A 23,546-nucleotide genomic window follows, 5' to 3' on the forward strand; every position below is an offset into this window, starting at 1 on the left:
AATTTATTTGCTCCAGCTGAAACAAACTAGTACTGCTAATGGTAAACAACACTGTTGGCTAGTTACACTGCCTCTTACAAACCTGTATTAGCATCACTATCACTTACATACTGATAGTACAAATAGTTAGTTTCATTAATGAAATAAAGTACAACAACAGTTTTGCTCTACTACTATTTATTTCTTAATTAAAGGATCATTCATTGTTGTGTGCTACACAGAACAAAAAGTACTAGGTGAATGACCAACGGAAGAGATGCATCCAGTTTACATTATAATTTAGCATTAACGTGAATTGCAATGAAAGGATCTTCAGCCTGGTTACTAATCTGGAAATTGGCAATACCATTAGACCCAACATAGACTTTTGTTCCAGTACAGGAGTTGCCCTCCTTTTGCCCAGAAATAACATCACAGTAAGTGCCAGCAGGAAGGCCAGTTTGCAAATTCACATTCAAGCTCCTATGTATAAAAACAGATTGAAAAGGAATAAGTGGTAATTCAGACTCTCTAATACAGTTATTTCTCTATAATTAAAAACTTGAAATGTCATAGAATCATTGAATATCAGGGTTGGAAGGGACCTCAGGAGGTCATCTAGTCCAACCCCCTGCTCAAAGCAGAACCAGTTCCCAACTAAATCATCCCAGCCAGGGCTTTGTCAAGCCTGACCTTAAAAACCTCTAAGGAAGGAGATTCCTCCACCTTCCTAGGTAATCCATTGCATGCTAGCCTGTGGCTCATGGGATGGCACTACAAGGCCAGATGGGTTTTAGTCTTCTGTCTGATCTTTTACTCTTTGGCCAGTGGGATTGGGAGTGCTGGTGTGGGAAGCATACTCAGTCTACTGTGACTTCTTTAGCCAAAGTAAGAGCAACAGTGATGAATTCAAAGGGTTCAGGGAAGTCTTCACAGGCACCTCGCAAGGTTGCAGCACCATGAAGAAGACAGGGAGTTCCCTGTCACTCATATTTCTGGGATACTACTCTCATAACAGGCATAACCTCCACAGAAACTTCATCTAAGGCCTGGTCTACACTTAAAATTTAGAATGACCTTCCTACATTGCTCCAGGATGTGAAAAATCCACACCCCAGACCACCGTAGTTAAGCCGACCTAAACGTTGGCATACACATGGCTAGGACAATGGAAGTATTTTTCCATTGACATAATCCACCTTTCAAAGCAATGGTAGTTAACTACTGTGATGGAAAAAACCCTTCTGTCACTATAGGAAGTGTCTACACCGTAGCACAGCTTCAGCACACTAGCTGTATGCCCGTAGTCTAGACATGACCAAGAGAGAGAACACAAACGTCACAAAAGATTCTTACTGTATTTACCAGCTTTCTTAGCATGTTCAGCTTTCAGTTCAGACTCAATGTTTTGACTCTTCATTATCACTTCTGCATATATGTTGTTTTTTCCCTCTCCCTAGGACTCACCCGAAATGGCCTTTTCTATTCACCCCACTTACTTACCCGTCATCATTATTAAAGACAATGAATCCTCTATTACCACGCCCAAAAGCCACTTGATTGCTGCCATTGTCCCACCAGTTTGAGAAAGGCTGGCCATCAACCACATTACGGAAAATAACCATGTTCCTGAAAATACAACAAATAGGCTTGACTTTAATTAAAATATCCCCACTTCAGTTAAAGATATATTGCAAACTCTTTAGTTAATTTCTCTCTACAGTTTCCTACCTTATTTGACGCCACCTATGTTCACAGACCCAACCATTGCCACAAGTGCTATCTGCATTGATTGTAACATCTTTGGTTGAGCCATCACCGTTGCTTGGTGGTCCTATCCAGTCATTAACATCCTTGTTGATAAACATAAAATTATAAAAGTTAAATGTTCTATCTTGGAAAAAGGCCATACATAGGAAACAGGATAACATTCATTCTTGTTCAGAGAGTCAACACAAGGCTTATTTATCACTCAAGTACCACTCCTACCCTAAGGATGTTAATGGGCATTAAGTAGTGCACAGGCCCAGCGCTGTCTCGCTACACAGGGGTAAAGTTCATCTTAAGAGTCGTGAATTTATTTTCAACTGTTAGAAACCTACCTTTCCATCTTGGAAATTTCTTGTCCAGCGGTAACTTGACATTACACGTGTGAATCCATAAGGATGAGCAAGCATGAAACCAACTGCCATTTTATATAGTCTGTAAGCCAAAGAGTAATGAGACACATGAAGATACACTGTCTTCATTAGGACAAAAATCATAAGACCCTCACACAGCCAACAGCATTCCCTACCTGGCATCCCAGAAGGTTAGAATAGAAGCTCCTCCAGCACCATGTCCCCTTTGATTGTCATGATTATCCACAAAGACCAGGGCTCTGTCAGAAGCCATTAAACCCCAGCCTTCTCCCCAGTTCCTAAACAAACAAACAATGAGTCTAACACATTGACACTAATATTTCAACTATTGCAGGAATCTAACAATTCATCCAAATGCTATATACTTTAAATAGGCCATCTTTTCTCCATTCCATCTGCGGATGACTGTCCCCAATTTCGCACCGTATTTGAATTCAGTCACTCGGCCATTTCCAAAGTAGTCACTGGCTTTAATTGCCTCTCCACCCAAGTCAATTACCTGGCAAAAGTAAGGAAAAGCTGTTAGCACATTCCTAGCTATTTAAAAAGCAATACAATAAACACTAATTCTGGGTCTGTATTATAAGAGAAATAATTTGGTTTACTTGCTCAAACACGTTTATTGCTACTACCTAAAGCAACTTAAATTCAGTGTAATGAAGAACATTACAATGTCTTATTTTGTATATAGCAAGCATTGTTAGCTGTTGTGGGTGTTAAAAGAATTGCCCCGGTGCCAGAATGCTTAGTTTGAGAATTCGAGAGACATTTGAGAAGAACCACACCAAACTTTTTCTTACTGGGAGTAATTAGTGTCAGCTTTTTAAACAGCGAAAAGTATTCTATTTAAAAAAAAACACTCTATCATTAGCTTAGGGACTACACAAAATAATTCTGTGCTCTTTCTGGTGGCTGTGCAATAGAAGTTAGCTAACAAAATAAAATTTCCTAGACCTGTACATATTAAAAAGCCCTGGAGAACTGTTCGCTTAAGATTTCCAAGGGGTCTTGGAAAGCTCCAGTGTCAACATAAAAGACTAAAAATGAGGTTCCTAAGTGGCAAAAGTTAGACTCCATAGGGAATATTTTTGCTTGATTTGCCACTTCCTTACACTTTGTGTCATCATTTGCACCTGTGTAGATCAAATGCATAAGTATCTGCATGCAAAAAACAGATATACACCTATTTGATTTCAAAACAAAAGCACCTATTTGTATATGCAAACTGACAATCATGTAAAATTAGAGAATTTTAAATTTAGCCCTTAACTCTTTCTTTCATATAGGGCATGATTTTGCAGAGTACTCTTTATTAAGTTAAGCCTATGCTTACGTACTCTGCTAGATCAAGTCCAGAGTGTTCAGAACCTTGTGCTTTGCAGGATCCAGCCCATACTGTATTTGTATTGTTACATAAAAGAACCCATCTCTGTACCGAGTGAAATTAAGAAAACGAGATTACCTCCTGGTAAATAAAAGGCCTCGTTCCTGAGGAAAACCATCGAGTATTTAGGTTGTTCAGTTTGTCTAAAAATGCCTTCATATCCCCAGGCCACATGTGCTTGGAAGCATCAATTCTGAAGCCTGCCACCCCAATATCAATGAGGTTGTTCATGAAGTCAGCAACTTTCGAGCGTACATAGTCCTTCTCCAGGGCAAGATCAAGAAGACCAACCAGGCGGCAGTCACGGACCTGTTTTAAAAATTAGTTGAGATGTCACCGAGTCATACGCCAAACTATAAATCTTTGATTAAAATATATTCATTTTAACATTTTTAATCTTGTATGCTAAACCAGTTCAATCCACATGCTAAATCTGTTTTGAATTGAATTCCTTCAAAGTCAATATGGAAAAATGTACTCTGGAATTTATTGTATTTAGGTGGTGTGATTCTCAGGTCAGGCCAGGAAGTGAAGATTGTCTGCAAATCTAGCTGCCCTGTGAGTTTAGGAAGGGAGACTGCACAATGGAATTTGGCAAACACAAGAAGCTAAAATCCCTAAATTCGGGAAAGGAGACATTAACCATTTAATGATTACAAGAGCTCAGAGTTCAGTTTTCTTGCTCATCACCTACTGAATTACCAGCATCACTTGATGCAGAACCATGGGTTTTCTAAGGATGTCTCCCATTAATAGTTAGTGATGAGGCTGAAAGGTGCATAACTAGCAGGTGCGTAACTAGCAGGTGCATAAATAGGCGCATAATTCTAAGCATCGGAGAAGTCAATGATAATACTCCCATGATTAAATTTAGGCACATACTTAAGTACCTTCTTATATTGAGTGCATACTGATCAGCTCAGCCAAGGATCTTGTTATTTTTTTGCCTTATTAAGGTGGTCGTCAAACAGCAAAGACTAGTCAAGAAGATGGGGAGGGAGGAGTAAATACGTACATATAAATTACCTGATTCACATCATTGTAATTTTCAATCTCTCCACTTCCAGTTTTACATTTACCATCGTTAAAGTCCCAGGCTGAGTATGGCACTGAAGGAAAATCTCTGGCCCCTGCGTTGAAATAGCTTCCACAAGTAGCACCATTTCCAGAGCCGCCACCAGATCCACACATGTGGTTGACTACAGCATCCACATAAATACGAACCTAGAGAGCAATGTTTGCATTTCAGTTTGTTTTTACGAAGGAGAGTGAAGTGACATTGTGAGTTTCACAGACTGGATCACCTCTGATTCCTCCTATTTACATTCCTTCACCTTTTCTAACTTCTTTGCAGCCTTCTCCCTTCATTTGAAATAGGACAGGCAGCTATTCTGATCTGAAATCAGTTATTTCTCCCCACACTATTTCAACAGGAGGAAATCCACAGATACTTACTCCAACATTGTTGCACCTGGTCACCATGTCTTTAAATTCATTTTCATTTCCAGATCGTGTGCACAGTTTGTAGCTGATTGGCTGGTACCTTTCCCACCAGGGTCTCGAGGGATTAGTAACTATAATATTTTCATTTGGAGGTGATATCTGTGAAGGAAATTATGTCATTTGATAAACTAGTCATTATTTTGATGTTTGTAGAAGCACAGAGAGGGTGCTCAGTCCTGTACAACACATATAAGGAGCACAAACAGATATCACTTATGCCAGTTTTATTCCTGATTTACGCTGTAATCCAGCCCACTCTCTCTGACAAGGAGCTTGCTATCACAAGATCTGATCCTGGGAGCACTCAGATTGAAATCAATGGGAGTTAAAGGAGCTCACCATCTCACAAAAGTTACTAGGACTGATTCCCTAAAGAAAGACAAAACCACCCTGGGAGACTGAAATAATTTAGAAGGTTCTTTTTAAATTGGGATGACAAGAGTTGGTGTTTGTGCACATCACTGGAGAATAAATATGTCTGAAATGGTACTAAATAAGAAATACATTGTTACATTCTAATTCCTCCAAGTACAAAGTAAGTGACGCATAGTGGAAAGCATGTGGGTTTTTGGTGCTGTCCCAGTGAGGACAAAGGAAAATCACCCCTTCACAATGACTGGTCTAGGCACATACCTGTCAACATTTCCTACTTCCATCACCGATTTCTACTGATGGTACCTCTGGTGCATGTTCTCTGTGAACTGGACCTTTTATTCTGGTAAATAAATAATGCCAAAAGATGAAGAAATTTTACTGTCTACTTACTAACATGAGAGGCTACATACCTGAACTCCTCCAAATCCATAGGGTGCTAAGTACCGTTCACATTCAAGAGCAATGTCAGCCCAACGCCATTCAAATAGGTGGACAATAGACGTCGTCCCAGACTTTGTATTTGGATTGTATTGTGCCCAGCAAAGGCCAACCGCTACTAGCAGAAGAAGAGCCTTCATGGTGCCTTAAGTGAGGGATTGTGCGCTTCTCGCTGGCTCTTTATAGTCCTGCAAGAGGGTACAGTTCACGTTACAGTTACATGTGACATATTTCACATGACTGCCTAGAATTTGGTTAACTAGCCATTTGTCATTTTATCTGATTGTGTCTGAAGTGCTCAACAGGTGAAGATAAAAGAAATACTTGTGCTAACAAACTTGAACTATAAATAAAACAAATTAGGCGTGTGTGTGAGTGTTTTTTTAAGGATGACAACACAATTTTCCAGAGGTCTCTGGCATGTGAGAGTGCACCTGGGAACACAAACTCATTGACAAAAAACAGATATGAAAATATCATTGGTTTCATTAGGGATAGATGCTAAACTGAGAGGTTTGCTCTCACAGATCTAAAAGGCATCAATGGCTTAGAACCAGAAATACTCAATATTAAACATCCATCTGCACTGCACCTCTAGAGGGCTCCATCATTTCTTAAAAGTCCAGAATCTGTCTGCCACATAGGATAGATTGCCCTTGGGTGGGACGGCATGGAACTACACTGCCTCAGAGGACACGTGGGCAGCATTGTGTTTTGGCTATTTTAAAATGTATTTTTCCCTGTAGCCTAAAAATATTTTAAGAGTAACCAGAAGAAATTGTATTTTGCTGTAGTTTTGTAGGTTGCAAAAAAATGCATATTGGGTCTTTTATTGTAGCACTGGCTTAGCTGAAATGAGCAATCCCAAGTTGAGACAAGACATGCATGAGTAATTAGTGAACAAACCCAAACATGTAACTCCTGAAACAATTAACTATTGTGACTGTGTTTACAGTAAATAAGGGAGATAGACACTAACTAGTGTGGTTATGTTTATAGTAAACAATGTAGTCAGAAACACCTTGAACTGATACGCATGCCTTATGCAAGCTGCAAAGCAATTAATCTTTACATGCAAGTTGGTATCTAGGATAGGTGGTGTGTGGTATGACAAGAGTTGGAATGATGGTATCCCCCTGTACCTAAACCCCTTGCATCTAGGCCTGGCTAGCATACGCAAAGAGCAGTTATATGCCTAATAAAGTAAACTGAGTGTCAAGCTGTCTTCTGGATCCCAGAGAACTGGATGAAGTGTTCTCCCAGAACTTGACAAGGTGTTCTGGAAAAAATATGTGGAAAAAGCTCAGAAGGCATCCCAACATATGTAACAGTTTGGCGATCAAAAGGACTATAGTCACAGAAGTTAAATTCACCATTAGTGCTTTCTTGCTGATTTGGTGGGAACAATTGAGTAGAATCAGAAAGAAAGAGGTTAATGTGACTTTGGTTAATATTTTACTACCTGGATTGATAGAGGCCTGAGAGATAGTAGGGAATTATAATGCATAGCTTTTTAAGGCTAAAGGGATCAGCTAGTCTGAGCTTCTGCATAACGCAGGACACAAATTTCATAAAAAAAAGCCTACATCAAGCCCAAAAACCTGTGGTTGAACTAAGGGTATGGCTACACTTACGGTTTGCAGCGCTGGTAGTTTGCAGCGCTGGTCATCCAGCTGTGTAGGAACAGCGCTGGTGTGTGGCCACATTTGCAGCATTTGCAGCGCTGTTGGGAGTGCTGCATTATGGGCAGCTGTCCCAGCATTCAAGTGGCAACAACGTGCTTTTCAAAAGAGGGGGGTGGAGGGTGGTGTACTGTGACAGGGAGCGGGGAAGAGAGAGAGAGTGGATTTTTGGAGCCAACACTGTGTGTTAGCTTCCTGGATTGAAAAATCACAAAATGTTCGCAAACCCTTAGTCTTAATTGCAAACAGCCTGCATCCAACGCTGTTTCTCTGTCAAGCAAACATTCACTCCCTGCCTCTCATTTGATCGTTCACAGCCAGGTACAGATAGCTCCTGTTTGCTGTGATCAGTGTTTGTTTTTTTAGATAAGCAGTTCAACGGAGCTCCGATCGGAGTTCACAACAAAACAAAGAGAGGCTGCATAACAAAACAAAGAGAGTAATTTAGTTAAAAGCATTCTGGGATATCTCCTTATTCCCTGGAGGCCAATAAAAGCGCTGGTGTGTGTCCACACTTGATGAGCAGCGCTGGATCACCAGCGCTGCAATCGCTACACCCCAACCTGACCAGGTGTACAGCCAGCGCTGCAGCCAGGGAGTTGCAGCACTGGATGTGCCTTGCAGGTGTGGACGGTTACTAATTGCAGCGCTGGAAAGCCTCTACGAGCGCTGCAACTTGCAAGTGTAGGCAAGCCCTCTAGCTTATCTTTTAGAAAGAGAGCAAATCTTAGCCAAAATGTGGAAGGGACTCCAAGCAATAGGGAAATAGCAGAACAGACCAGTTGAAATGATACAGCAGATATAAGGAGGGCGTGAGTCAGGTTTTCTTAAGAGAGACAAAGTCTGTCTTCATTGCAAAAAAATAAAAATAAAACAACAAACAACCTGAAATAGGTTTTTACCAATAGCTATCTTTTACAAGCTATCTCTGTTCTTGCAGCGAAGACAAAGGCAATATGAATTTCAAAGAGATGCATCATATCATAGTCTCCCACTAAAACAAAGTGTAATCAAATTCCACAGTCTTAGTAAACACACAGAAAAGTAAATATTAAGAAAATGTATTAAACTTAAAAAGAGACTCTGGAAGATGGAAAGCTTAACAATGTGACTGAATGACAGCCAGATGTTGAGAAACTGTGAGACCCATTGTCTCACCAGGAATTGATTAGTCACAGGCAACTAACACACAAGCCTGGTTACATCACAAGAACAGTAAGTTGTCAGCAAGCAGGCCCCGCTTTCCAGCAGTAAGCCTCCAACTGCCAACAGCCAGTACATGTTACGATGATGGCTATAGATTAAAAAATATATGCCTAGCTGGTCAAACTCATCTAACTTTTAAATCCAGTCTCAAACTAAAAAAAAACCTAGAGAGCTTCTAAAACACTGAGATGGCCAGCACTATAATCTGACCCCCAACGTACTTGCACAGGGAACAGCAATTTGATACTAGAGGGGGTCTTCAGTCTAGCAAACAAAAGGTATAACAAGAGCCAAAGGCTAAAAGTTGCCAACAATCAGACTAGAAATAAAGTGCAAGCTTTTAACAGTGTGAGTAATTATTAACCATTGGATCAACGTACCAGCTGTGGTGGAGTCACCATTACTGCAAATTCTAAAATCCAAATTGGATGTTTTACTAAAAGACATGCACTGGTTCAACCACAGCTATTGGCCTTGAAACTGGAATCAATTCAGGGGAGGCCTATGGCTTATGTTATGAAGGCGATAAGACTTGATGGTCACAAAAGTCCCTTCTAGCCTTAAAAAGCTATGAATCTTTTGACCTACAATTTCTAACATGGCTGCCACTAAATGAAACTAAAGTAGGCAGCTAACCCCACATTGAGGAACGCAAATTAGATGATGCAAGAGGAATTTAGATGCCTAACATGCATCCAGGTAGGACCATTCTGACCCCGATGTAATAAAACAGCCTTCTGGTGATATGCAAAAAACAGTTATAAAGACTGGTATTCTTTGTGCCTATCTTCCATCTGCCTTTCAAAGCAGACTAAGGCATTTGAACATCCAACTATCAAGCCAAGTACCTTAGGCATTGTGGGGGAAAAAAATCTAAGCTTCACTTACTGTTTAACGCAGTAAGCACCTAGTGTAGAAGTGTGCACACACCTACACACATGCTGCCACACAACATTTATTTTCTTGGAAATTTTAAATCACAGGCACTGGGAATTCTGTAGGTTATTCAGCTACCATGGAGATGGGTGCAGTACAAGATCTTATATTTGAAAAAACAGTTTCTTTGTAAATAGGCAGCTGTACAGATTTTAGTGTTTCATCATAGATTGTATGAGATGGCGCTTTATTTTTATTATTCAAAATATTGTCAAGGCAGAGAGCAGCACAAACTGCTTTTAGTATTTAAAAATAACTTGGTGTAGTTATGGAAGTCATGTGGGTCAAGCCTCCTCCTTGATGCTTACTAGTTAGAAGGTCTTCTCTCCCACCCCTTCCCCAATGGTAGCGCCCTAGGTTTTTTGTTGTGCTGCCTGGTATCACCAACCAAGGTGAATCCTCTCTGTGCCTAGGACACAAGCGGATGCTGTCCCTTGGACTAATACTCCTGTTCTTACCAAGGCTTCTGACCCAGCACATAAGAAATAGAATTCAGTAATGCAACCCCAAACAAAATTCAATGCCACACATAGAAAGAACAGGAGGGCCTGGAGCATTGTTGTAGGCCAGTGGGTGGATGGAGCAATGAGCCCCAAACTGTTGGACATGCCACCCCCACTCCCAGGGGGCAGAGTGCAACACTGGGAGGGGGCGTGGAGGGACCCAAACAAGCTCCCATGGGGGAGGGAGCATCACCCAACCCCACTCCACACTAGGTTTGTCAACTTTCTAATTGCAGAAAACCAAACACACTTACCCCCACAACCCTGCCCCTTCTCCGAGGCCCCACCCTCACTCACTCCACACACACACCCCTCCACCCCACTCACTTATTATCACTGCAAGCACCAAAAAGCTACCAGGAGAAGGCCAGGAGCTGCAACAGTTTGAATGTGGGAGATGGAACATCTGAGTCAAGTACCCTTCACCTCCCCAGGGAGAGATTTTAGACATTATAGTAAAATTAATTGCCCCCAAAAGAGTCCCACTCACAATGAGCGAGACTAAAGAGATTCTTTCAGGAGCTGATTTTTCTTGCTTTCACCCAACTGTCTTGGTAGGGGCTCTAATAGTGCTGCAGCTACTGACTGACTCCTAACCTACCTGGCAATGAACTGTATACCATGAAAAAAAGATATGCTGTTCCATCTTTAATGACTAGTTAAATTGCATATATTGTCTGTTAAAGCATATATTTAAACAATGTGGACAACTTAGTGTTATGGGAGTCTTAATGTTAACATTTCCTGACACTTATGTTTGCATATGTAACCTTAAATATTGCACTGATGTTATTTAGTGAATTCATTATAGTCAGGGGCGGCTCTAGGAATCCCGCCGCCCCAAGCAGGGCGGCGCGCCGCGGGGCGCGCTCTGGCGATGCCGGTCCCGCGGCTCCGGGGGACCTCTGGCAGACGTGCCTGCGGAGGTTCCGCTGGTCCCGCGGCTCCGGTGGAGCTTCCGCAGGCACGTCTGCGGGAGGTCCACCCGAGCCGCGGGACCATCGAACCCTCCGCAGTCATGCCTGCGGGAGGTCCCCCGAAGCCATGGGTCCGGTGGACCTCCCGCAGGCATGACTGCGGAAGGTCTGCCGGAGCTGGCTGCCGCCCTGCCGGCAAATTGCCGCCCCAAGCGCGCGTGGTGCGCTGGGGTCTGGAGCCGGCCCTGATTATAGCTCTTTAATGTTAAGAAGGTAAGGGTGGGGAGGGGGAGGCCAAGTGATGATGTCACTATTTTTCCAGCTTGCTGCAAAGATCATTGCTATGATGCAGGTTAGTCTGCCCCCATGGCATATGTGCCTCCTCAGAGAAGTCTCTAGGTTATGTGTTGATGAGCCATTAATGCCAAGTCGCCATCAATAGCCACATCTTTGGTTGTGGGTTTTCCTAACCTGTTCTGTAACACATGTAGTAATACTTTATATCTTCATATACAAGGATAGTACATAAAATCCAACAGATTATTATTGTTCAACAGATCAAGACCGATACCTCACAAGGCATATTTTGTACAAAACATACAGTTATATGACAGTAGTGAATATGGGGGTTTCAGAGTGCCACTTTGAGGTACAGAAGGTCACAGGTTTGATGTGAAACAAGATATTTTTCAATCCTTTTGCATTGCCAGCAAACCAAAAACATCAATTTTTTCAGCCGGCTGTAATAGGTGCTGTTACAAGCTTCACCTATCCTGTGTGTGTCTGTTTGTCTGCCTTCCTGAGTTTTGGAATTACAACAGTAAAATCATCTCAATTCATGGTTTAATTTCTCCTTTACTGTCTTCATGTGAAGTAAAATGAAGTTGTCTTTAAAATGATCCATATGTGTAGGCCTGTTATACCATCTCAAAAAATTGTATCAGTGCTACTTATTCTGTAATACTATTACAGCACTGACACAGTATTTCATTAATGAGACTAAAAAAATATGACTTTTGTGCCAAGACAGTTTATTCATTACTAGAGATGTTATACAGAGAATCATTCATTCTTGCATGGATTACAATGTAGCATCAACATGAATTGCAATGAAAGGATCTTCAGCCTGGTTACTAATCTGGAAGTTAGCAGTGCCGTCATCTACAACCTGCACCTGTATTCCTGTACAGCGGTCACCTTCCTTTTGCCCAGAAATAACATCACAGTAAATTCCAGCAGGAAGGCCCGTTTGCAAATTCACATTCAAGCTCCTATGTATAAAAACATTGAAAAGGAATAAGTGGTAATTCAGACTCTTCAGTGCAGGTATTTCTCTTTTATTATAAAGCATCATATGTTTGGCCAGCCAGGTGGCTTTGGGGATAGTGTTCTGCACTACAGTATCCGACACATGGGGCTTACTCTTGGGTCTGGTCTTTCAGTCTCTGATACAGCAGAGCCTGTGTGTGTTAGGTAGGGAGCAACATCAGCCTACAGTGAATACTAAGGTCATTGTATATACTGTCTATATGGCCTCAATGGGCCCATGCAGCCCTGCTAGACATAAAGGTTCCAGTTTGAAATGCCATCAAGCCTTGCCTGTGTAGGCATGAGTAAGCAAAGGTTATCCATCTACTCCCATTCACAAAGACTTCATATATTTAAAATTCAATAACTAGAGAAAAAAACAAGATGACAAGTGTGTATGATATTATCTGCAGGGACAGTAAATTCAGGTATTCTTGTCAGTTTCCAAATAGTTTAGAGTCTTCCTTATTATTAGGCTCCTATTGTTCTTTTTCTTCTCCCAAGTCCCTCCCTCTCTGCACACCCAAATTACCTTTTCTGACAGTCCCATTGAGTCATCGCAGCAATTTTGGCACTCTCCATTGGAATCAGGAGGGCTCTTTTCCTCCAATATCATATTGTTTGGGGCTACCTCAGCACCACAGATTCCCTACATCTCTTTCTGCACCTCTGACTCTAGAGAAGTCTAGAAAAGCACAACAATAACCCTAACATGAAGTGCCAGCCCTGATGAGACTCTGCCAGTGGCTTTGTGGAATATCCAGAAAGGAAGTGGGCCTGATTAGACACAAAGCCCTTTGTATAAGGCAGGAAGACACTTAAATGAAGTGAGTGATTTAACCCTCAACAGGTGCCGAAGATTGAGAACAATTCATATGCAATGCAATTCTGAGAACTTCCTGACCGCTGTGCTCCTCTAAAACATCCAATCCAACCATCAACTTTTCTCATCATAAAAGACAGCTGAAAACTCCCAGGTGCCAGCCCTTTCTCAAACCTATCCCAGCTTGACCCACATTACTCTCAGTCACTTCTCCACCCATTCCTCACAGCCATGTCTGCTAGCCTATTTAGGGCCAGGCCCAACACCAACAGCGGCCAAAGTACCTCTCAGCTCTGCGTGGTCATGCATTCCCCACTGACCAACCTCTTACTGCAGGTTTCAAGTCCAATGACCAGGAACCAGCAGCAGAGTATTGTGTTGCTTAAGAAGCTATTGCAGGCTTTTGAAGAATGCTTTTGGGAGTGGGAAGATGGTAGGTTTGGAGCTGCATCAGGTAAGAGCCTTGATGTGTCCCTCCAACCAGTTGCCACAGATTCTATAGCCAGTACTAGGGTCTACAGCTTGACCAGGGAGTAACATTTTTTCTGAAGCTATTCACTCCTCCCACTTACCAGTCATCATTATTAAAGATGATGAATCCTCTATTACCACGCCCAAAAGCCACTTGATTGCTGTCATTGTCCCACCAGTTTGAGAAAGACTGGCCATCAGCCACATTACGGAAAATAACCATGTTCCTGAAAATACAACCAATGGGCTTGACTTTAATTAAAATATCCCCACATCAGGTGAAGAATATATTGGAAATTGCTGTTTGCAGTGTCCTACTTTATTTGACGCCATCTATGTTCACAGACCCAGTCATTGCCACAAGTGGAGTCTGGATTAATTGTAACAGGTTTGGTTGATCCATCCTCAGAGCTTGGTGGTCCCACCCAATCATTAATGTCCTTGTTATTAAACACAAAGTTATACAGATTAAACATTCTATCTGGGGAGACAGCTCAATGAAGCATACAAGATGACACAGGGATAATTAACAGCATAATGGCCTACAGACTTGTTCTCATTGATCATAAACCTACCTTTCCATTCTCAAAATATCTTGGCCAACGGTAACTTGACATAACACGTGAAAATCCATAAGGATGAGCAAGCATAAAGCCAAGTGCCATTTTATATAGTCTGTAAACCAAAGAGTAATGAGACACATGAAGATACGCTGTCTTTTTTGGGGAGGGGAAATGGGGGGAGAGAGGACGGGAAGGAAGAAAGAAGAAGAAGAAAGGGAACTCTGCTGCCTGTATGAAGCTACCTGGAGTCCCAGAAGGTTAGAACAGAAGCTCCCCCAGCACCATGTCCCCTTTGGGTGTCATGATTATCCACAAAGACAAGGGCTCTGTCAGAGGGCATGAAACCCCAGCCTTCTCCCCAGTTCCTAAACAAACAAACAAAGAGTCAACCACATTGAAATTAGTAGTTCAAATATTGCAGGAATCTAATGATTAATTCAAACTATAGATATATTACTTTAAATAGGCCATCTTTTCTCCATTCCATTTGCGGATCACTGTACCCAGTTTGGCACCATATTTGAATTCAGTCACTCGGCCATTTCCGAAGTAGTCACTGCTTTTAATTGGCTCTCCACCCAAGTCAATTACCTAGTAGAAGAAAGAAAAGCCACTATTATAGTCCAATCACCTGGTTAAAAAGATACAATTCATAGTCCTAACTGCTGCTTTTAGGGAAGAATAAATCAATTGAATGCATTAAAACAGTAATAAGTTGAGTTACTTACTAAATCCCATTTATTGCTTCCTAAAGCATCCCAAATTCAGGTGCAATTGAAAAATATTAGAAACCTCGTCTCCTCTCCCCCACTCCCAAATATGTCATGACCATGAATAGATTAGTAATGAAATACATGATCCAATTCCAGAACGATCAGTTTGACAATAAAAAGAATCAAATGAGAAGTTTGACTTTAAAGGGACATTGCTGGGAGGTTTAGATCCAAAATACTAATTTACATTTAAAATTTTAAATTGGTAGAGATTGTCTTCTGGTTTAAAAACATTCATTTACTGATAAAAGTCATGTAACAATATTGCTGAGACTTGGGGAGGGGGGAATCTTACAAAGTTATTTATTTATATTTTCTCTATTGGTGCTGCAGAAGTTAACTTACAAAATAAAATTCTGAGATCTCTCTATATTTTTAATGATTATATGACTAATGATGAATAGGTGATGGAGGAAAATGCATGAAAGAATTAACATACACATTTGAAAGTTTTTCACTGAATAAGCCAAGTAGGCTTGGAAACATAAAAATAGTACCAAAATAGGAGACTGGGAGCTGGAACATGAAGTACTAAAGGTTAGAATCCATAGGAACTAAAACTTTTGGGGCCTGATTCTCCATTATTTTTTCATTTTGTGTGATCATTTAGACATCTACAATGTGTATCCACATGTAAAATCATGAATAAAATCCTGGCCCCTAGAAGTCAATGAGAGTGTTGACATTGAAGTCAATAAGCCAGGATTTCACCTCAACTATTTAGACGGTTACTTGATTGCAAACAAAAGGATCCATTTGGGCCCATACAAATTAGAAAGTGGAACATTTTGACCTTAGTTCTTTGCATTAATTTGTAGATAATTCAGTCTTTCAAGCTGCTGAGCACTTTGGTCCTGATACAACAAAGCACTAACATACATGCAGGGTCAAGTCCATACGGTATTTGCATAAAAGAACCCATTTCTACGTAGAGCGAAACTAAGAAAACTAGATTACCTCCTGGTAAATGAAAGGTCTTGATCCTTTGGAAAACCATGGTGTAGTTAGATTTTTCAGTTTGTCTAAAAATGCCGTCATGTCCCCAGGCCACATATGCTTGGAAGCATCAATTCTGAAGCCTGCCACACCAATATCAATAAGTTCGTTCATGTATTCAGAAACTTTCGAGCGCACATAGTCCTTCTCCAGGGCAAGATCAAGAAGACTGACAAGGCGACAGTCACGGACCTGTTTAAAAAATTAGTTGGGACCCTGATTTAAGACAATTTTCATCCCATGTGCTAAATGAAATATCCTGAACACAGTTCTTGCAAAGCCATTGTTGAAAAAACACAGAATAATATAGAATTACACAGGGCCACCCCCAGAAATTTTCTCCATGCTATGCACTGCCAGTCCCTGTGGAGCCATGCCCAGGGGAGCTGCTGACACCAGCTCCTCACCCATGCCGTGCTCAGCCCCCATATTCCAGCCTCGCCCGCCAGGTGTTGTGTCACTCCCCATCCCTGAGAGGGGACATGGGCTGTTGAAAGTGGGTTGAAGAAGGGCAAGCCCCTGTGGAGGTGTCCTGGTGCACAAGCTAGCCCATGACAATGACAAGGAGGATCAGTGCTGGCCATCCCACTGCCCTGCGTACCCATTCAGGGTTGGTCCCACAGCCCCTCCGTCATGGGGCCAAATCTGAGTGGCACTGTGACCCCTATGCACCAGGTTGCAACATCTCTCAATTTTGGCCCCACTGCTCCCCTCCCCTACCATGACAGAGAGGCTGGCAGTGACAAACATGAGTGCTCAGTGGGCCAGCCAGCACTGCTCTTTTTTGTCACTGCCAATGGTACACAATTTGCATAACATACATATGGCTGCAGGTGACACTGGGATTACGTATACTAGACTTTGCTGATATAGGACTTGATTCTCTACTACTTGGCATCATGTGTAGTTGTTTATATCCATACAAAGACTGATTGCATTTTACACCCACTCTGGATAGGTCTAAGTGACTTAGGAAAATGCTAGCTGAGAATCAGTCCATTAATTCTATATTCATAGGGAGGTTTGGAAGGATTAGATTTTTATCAGTAATTGTCAGTACACATTGATTTCACCACACACACACACACACACACACACACCAATGAAAAAATATTTCCCCCAATAAAAATTGAAATTTACAGGTAGCACAGTAAGAAAAATGCTGCTTGAGAACTTATTGGTATTTGATTTTTGTTTTAATGATTATAAAGTTTGAACTTTTTGAATCTCAGTGTGGACTATCATTAAAAATTATGTGACCTTTCCCATACCTATGAAATTTCCCACACCTATGAAAATTTAAAATTAATACAAATATAAAAAAATGCTTAAAACAATTTTTGCAACTGTGATGATTTAAATCTATAAAAATGTAAAAAGGATTAAAAATAAACAACAATATTATCCATCAAAATTATATAAAATAAAAATCAAATTCTGCCAAACCTACTCATGTGATTTTAATACAGCTAGGAGAAGTAATCTGGCTTAATATGTCATTTTTACTTCAGCGCTAATATACAGATAAAAATATTTCTCTTCAGCATCAACTACATGCTACTTTTCTCTTACCATGAAAGTGCATGAGAGATTTTATTATAGCTGGATTCATAATACAAAATTTTGCCACAGATTTTTTTTCATAATTTTAAACAAATCCATTTTGACTGTGTTCATGCCCATTTTTGTGTTTGCTTCCTGTAAAATTTGCTGATGTGAATTTTCAATGAAATAGAAGATTTTAAAAGAGTATTTTAAAATATTCACAGAAAAAGAATGGTTTCTTATAGCAATCCTAGTGTACTTCTGAGAGACCATGTGTAATCAAGTGCTTGATCTCTGTATTACAGTGAAGAGGTGAATAATAATGACACTTTAGCATCTTTCATCCTGAATGATGCCCAATCGCTTAATGAACTTTACAATCTCTCTCTCTCTCTAGCTCCCTCCTTTTCCCCCTCCCCCAACCATCAAGACAGGGACAAAGGGAAACAGAGTAAGAGTGATATCCACAGGATAGGGTGACCAGACGTCCCGATTTTATCGGGACTGTCCCGATATTTGCTTGTTTGTCCCGGGTCCCGACCAATGTTAGGTCGGGACACTGGACAAACAAGCAAAGGCTCCGGAGCCCAGAAGGGCTCGCGCCCTCCCCCGCCCTGACTCTGCCTCCTCCTTCCCCCATTGGTTCCCTCCCCAAATCCCCGCCTCTTGCCAAGCATGCCATGCCCAGGCGACACAGGGGAGTGCGGGGCCAGGGTGAGTGTGAGTCTGGCCTGGCCCCGAGCAGGCAGGACTCGGTACCTGAAGGGAGAGTAGGGGGGCGGCCCACGGGGCCAGGCGGCGGCTGTTCTCCCCACCTGGGCAGCAGGACTCGGGAGCAGCCGCTGCTGCAGCTCCCACTGCCGCGGGGGGAGGAAGCGGCCAAGCACGTGGCGCTCAGCGGCTGCGGCTTTGGTGCCCGGGCCAGAACCCCCCGAGCCCGGGCCTGCTGCAGGGACCCAGCAGTGCGCACGCTGCGCCCAGCCCCTGGCCAGTCGTGTCTGGGCTGGCTGCCCGGCTGGTGCAATCCCGCAGCGGAGGCATCGGCAGCCCAGCCCCATTCGTTCTCCTGTGGGACCCAAGTGGGATGGGGGGGCTGGGGCCTGCTTCCCCCACTCCGGGGCCGCCCGCGGGATTGCACCAGCTGGGCAGCCAGCCCAGACGCGACTGGCCGGGGCTGGGTGCGCGCTGGGTCCCCGCAGCAGGCCCGGGCTCGGGGGGTTAATGGGTGCTAGAGCAGCAGCCGCCAAGCTTGGCCAGCGGCTGCTTCCTCCCCCCGCGGCAGTGGGAGCTGCAGCAGCGGCTGCTCCCAAGTCCCACTGCCCAGGTGGGGAGAACAACCGCCGCCTGGCCCTGCAGGCCACCCCCTACTCTCCCTCCAGGTACCGCGCCCGAGTCCTGCCTGCTTGGGGCCAGGCCAGACTCACACTCACCCCAGCCCCGCACTCCCCTGAGTCTCCCAGGCCTCCCTCCAGCGCTTGCTCCCCCCCGCCCCCCATGTCCCGATATTTGACCTGGGTGATCTGGTCACCCTACCACAGGAATCCTTTCATGTAACATTGAAATGGGGTAAAAGATACTGTTTAGCAATGCACAGCACCACTACCTAACTGTTCAGGGCAGGGGAGTGAAGAATATTGCTTCCAAATAAAGCTGCCATGGGAATTTAGGCAATGGAATGCATAATGGAATTTGGTGAATACAGCTGATGACCTAAGACCCCTCACCGGGAAAAGGAGCCATTAAATACCAACTAATCACAAGAGGTCAAGTCAGTTGTGTGGCTCACCCATAAAAGAGCACAAGGAAGAATGCTAACTACTCACACTTTTCTGTAGTACCCTGGGATTTGCATGCATGTTTACTGATCAGGCTCAGGCCTGATAAGCTTTTAAGAGGTAACAATAGCCTTTGAAATGAGCAGCAGGGCCTTGATTTAGCAAGGTACTTAAGCACATTCCTAACTTATAAGAGTTATCCCACTGATTTGATAGGACTATTCACATGCTTAAAGTATCTTGCTGAAATGTAGCCTATTGGTTATGTAATTCTCACTACCCCTACTAACTAATTAACGGAAAGACTATTATGTGTGAAATATTGCTAAAGCTGGGCAAAAATTTTCTATCAAACATTTTTTCAAGGAAAATAATGATTTTGTGTCAGTTTTGCCAAATTGTTTGGGGGGGGGAAGAGCTGAGACATTCAAAATGAAATTTAATACTTTTTTTTGTTTTTAAAAAAAGTATTAATATTTTGGTTTGAAACTATTTTTATTTCAAAATACCCCTTTACTTTAATTTAAGCTTTTTTAAATGTAAAAAATTAAGATGGAAACTTTTTTATATTATTATTTTTAAATTGCCAATGAACTGAGAAATCAGTTATTCATCCATCTCTGAGTTTTTCCTGTTCTGAGGTTTTTATGTGACAGCAAAGCCCTGTAAAGAAGAGGGTGGGAGTGAGAATAAACAGCGAAAATATATTTTACAATTCTAAATTTACCTGAGTCACATCATGGTAATTTTCAATTTCTCCACTTCCAGTTTTACATTTACCATCGTTAAAGTCCCAGGCTGAGTATGGCACAGCAGGAAAATCTCTGGTCTCTGCATTGAAATAGCTTCCACAAGTAGAACTATTACCAAAGCCAGCAGCAGATCCACACATGTGGTTGACTACAGCATCCACATAAATATGAACCTAGAGAACAATGTTTGCATTTCAGTTTAATAAAGCCAGTACCTAAGTGCCATTGACTAAATAGCACTTATTGTCTCATTTACATTCCCCACCCTTTTGACGCCTCACTTTTTTTCTTCTAGAGCTTTTTCATGTGAGCAAAGTGATAGAATATTATTTATTTCTAAATATCCAGCAGAGAGCTTACCATTCAGTGATTGCACCTCATTTGAAAGACCAGACTGTTTGGGAGAACATTAGATCAGCTCTCTTTTTAACTCTGATCTCCCCATATCTTCCCTCTTGAGTTATCTGGTGCCTCACTCTGATTTTGACTGCTAATGACCACATACCATCAGTCAGACAGCTTCAAGACCATGTGAAGTAAAGAAGTTAAATTTAAGCATCCATCTTAAGTTCTGTCTTCAACGAATAATGACTCCAATTTTGCTAATTGAGAGTTTTTCAATTATACTAAATTTTAAAAATAGGCATCTTTTGAAAAGCAACTATTTTTCCTGATTGCAAACTTAAAAAAACCCAACCAACCAAACAAAAAAACCAAACAATTTTAGCTGGGTTTCTCTTTAATAGTACTTTCTTGGGTTGAGCTATTGCTGCATGATTAAGCTTTTGATTGACCTAGTCTTCCACTGCGAAGGCATGAAAAAATGACTTCTGTTTAGAACTGGCACCTTATCTCCTTGGCATTACTGAAGAATATATATATATATATATTTAACTGGGAACAGGACAGAGGGCAACCTGAAATATCTTACATCTCCCCACACTGTTTATATAGGAGGAATTTCAAGTCCCTTACTCCAACATTGTTGCATCTGGTCACCATGTCTTTAAATTCATCATAATATCCAGATCGTGTACATAGATTGTAGCTGATTGGCTGGTATCTTTCCCACCATGGTCTCCACGGGTTGGTAATGACAATATTTTCATTTGGAGGAGATATCTGTGAACAAAGTGATGTCATTTGAAAATAAACTAGTAATTACTTATGTACTTGTTCAGTGTTGTAAAAGACATATAAAGACAGAGGATCTGAGGCCATGATTCTCTGTGGCAAGGAGTTGGCTTTACCAGAGCCCAATCCGGGGAGATGCTCATCACTCTCATCTCCCTTTGAAATCAATAGATGAAGCGGCTCAGCATCTCAGAGGCAGTCCTTACAGACAGGAACTCACTGGGTGATCAGGCTCCTGAGGCTGAGCTTGCTTATATTTAAGTGTTTAATGAAACTGGCATATGAAATAGACATAGGTGAGTGTTTGTGCAGCAATTTGAGAAATGGTATGTATCAAATTGTAGTTGTCACACTAAAAGGCCAAGCTGTACTTTAGACCCCTCTTAGCTCCTCGAGTATACCTCTCTGGTCATAAGTTTTGTTACCATCAGCCCTCTCTGGATGGAACCACACAGTCCTACAACCCCTAGAATGGGCCTCTGGGCTGCAGGCCCCCTGGTGATAATATGACAAGCCCAACTGCATTTGGCATCTGGCCTGCCAGCCTTTTTTATCTAGGAGCCTGTGACTACTGGCTGATTAAAGGCTCTAAAAACAGCTTCTTCAAAACAAAGTATTATTTATTCCTCCCAAAATACACAGTACTCCAAGAAGTGAGTTAAAAAGTGAGGGGCCTACATACATGCCCATGTCTTACCTAAACTTTATTCTTTCTTTTCTTTTTTTTTTTTTTTTTTTTGAGTAAGTTCCATCCAGCCCACACCAATAAACCTCGGCTGGGAGAGAGACAGCCAGGCCCTGCAACATACTTTCAGTATGTCTGTCAGACTTATCTCCAGCCCAGCCGCCTGCTCACCCTCCTTGTTCCTAGGCAGAGGGGTCTTTGCCATCATGTTCCTTTGATCCCAGGGTCAAAAAAAATAAACGTACTAGCCCAGCTGGAGTCAGAGAGGTGAGTATTTCCCAATTAAAGTTCACTCCATTGCTCCCCTAAGGAGCCGTGGTATCTCTCTGTGGGTACCTTTATCTCTTTCATTTAATTCTGCATAGTCAAAATATCAGGCAGGTAAACTGAGGTACATACAATAGTCATAAAAAAAAATACAGGGATTTCCCTCATTTTCCACAGTAGTAAATAAAGATTCAGGTGTTACTTTTCACCTAGAGGAATAAATATTTCAATTACACCCTTTGGAGTGATTAAATAAATGCACCCCATCATGATGGGCTGGTCTATTTTTACTGCTTCAGCATTTAGTATTTCCATTCCAATTTCTATTTAGTTTGAACTTGGTGCCTGTCCCATATGACCTGGATTTTTACTTTGGTAAGCAAAATGTGCCGCTTATTAGGCAATTTCAATGTCTATTAACATTAGAAGCTACATACCTGAACTCCACCAAATCCATTGGGTGCTAAATACCGTTCACATTCAAGAGCAATGTCAGCCCAACGCCATTCAAACAGGTGGACAATAGATGTCTTCCCAGGCTTTGTATTTGGGTTATATTGTGCTGAACAAAGTCCAATGGCTGCTAGCAGAAGAAAGGCCTTCATGGTTCTTTCCGTAATAGCTTGTGCTCTTCTCATGGATTTTTATACTCATGCGAGAGGGTAAAGTACATGGTACAGATTACACATTTTAAAAGGCCAACTATTTTTAGCATGTATTTTGCTTATCTTGCTGTTGCTTTGATAGTTTCGGAATTGCTTATCTGATGAAGCTATGCCACAACCGCTCATGACAACTTTAATAATGTAACACGTTAAGGCTCAGTCCTGGATTACACAGAAGTGTTGTACTGGTATAACTATATTGGTTGAGGGAGTGAGCTTTTTACAGCTATAGTTGTACCAGTACAAGCCCTAAGGTGGACACAGATATACTGTACAAAGGTGTGTAATACAGTAGAGCTCATTCCCCATCCTGTATAGGAATGTTATACTGGTGTAAGGCACTTTCATACTGCTATAACTGTATCTGCACTAATGGGGTCTTGTAAGTATAGTCAAATTTGTACTACTTTTGTGTTTAGAGAAAGCCTTACTGTTTTGTTTTGTGTCTTAATGCTGTCAACAAATTCGATATTTCAAAGGACAGTGATGTGTGTGAGAACAAATACTTATTGTCAAAACCAGACTTGAACACAACATCAGATAATGCAACTAAATCTTAATTGCCGAGGGTCTCTCAGAGCTGTAGTTTTTTATTCTGTTGGAACTAGAAATACTAAATATTTGACATCCATCTGTGCTGCAGCTTGATAGTGCAAAATGATGTATTAAATGTACCCAATACCTGTTTCTCAGGGTAGATTATGTCATTCATGCACAGTCCTGGG

The 23,546-nt window shown here is 41.8% G+C and overlaps 1 protein-coding gene and 1 pseudogene across 1 annotated transcript; both read right to left on the reverse strand.

The window, feature by feature from the left end:
- Positions 1-266: 266 nt before the first annotated feature.
- Positions 267-10,706, reverse strand: AMY2A (amylase alpha 2A). Its single transcript, XM_039484273.1, has 11 exons — positions 10,638-10,706; positions 5,793-6,008; positions 4,960-5,106; positions 4,531-4,728; positions 3,583-3,813; positions 2,486-2,619; positions 2,276-2,398; positions 2,082-2,181; positions 1,711-1,832; positions 1,483-1,608; positions 267-462 (listed from the first exon to the last, which is right to left on the reverse strand). The coding sequence occupies exons 2-11, from the start codon at positions 5,958-5,960 to the stop codon at positions 273-275; spliced, it is 1,539 nt and encodes a 512-aa protein (XP_039340207.1). The 5' UTR covers positions 5,961-6,008; positions 10,638-10,706; the 3' UTR covers positions 267-272.
- A 1,390-nt stretch (positions 10,707-12,096) lies between these two features.
- On the reverse strand, positions 12,097-22,871 carry LOC120370105 (annotated as a pseudogene).
- Positions 22,872-23,546: the final 675 nt, after the last annotated feature.

This window comes from Mauremys reevesii, linkage group 8 (genome assembly GCF_016161935.1).
Source record: "Mauremys reevesii isolate NIE-2019 linkage group 8, ASM1616193v1, whole genome shotgun sequence".
Classification (NCBI taxonomy): domain Eukaryota; kingdom Metazoa; phylum Chordata; order Testudines; family Geoemydidae; genus Mauremys; species Mauremys reevesii.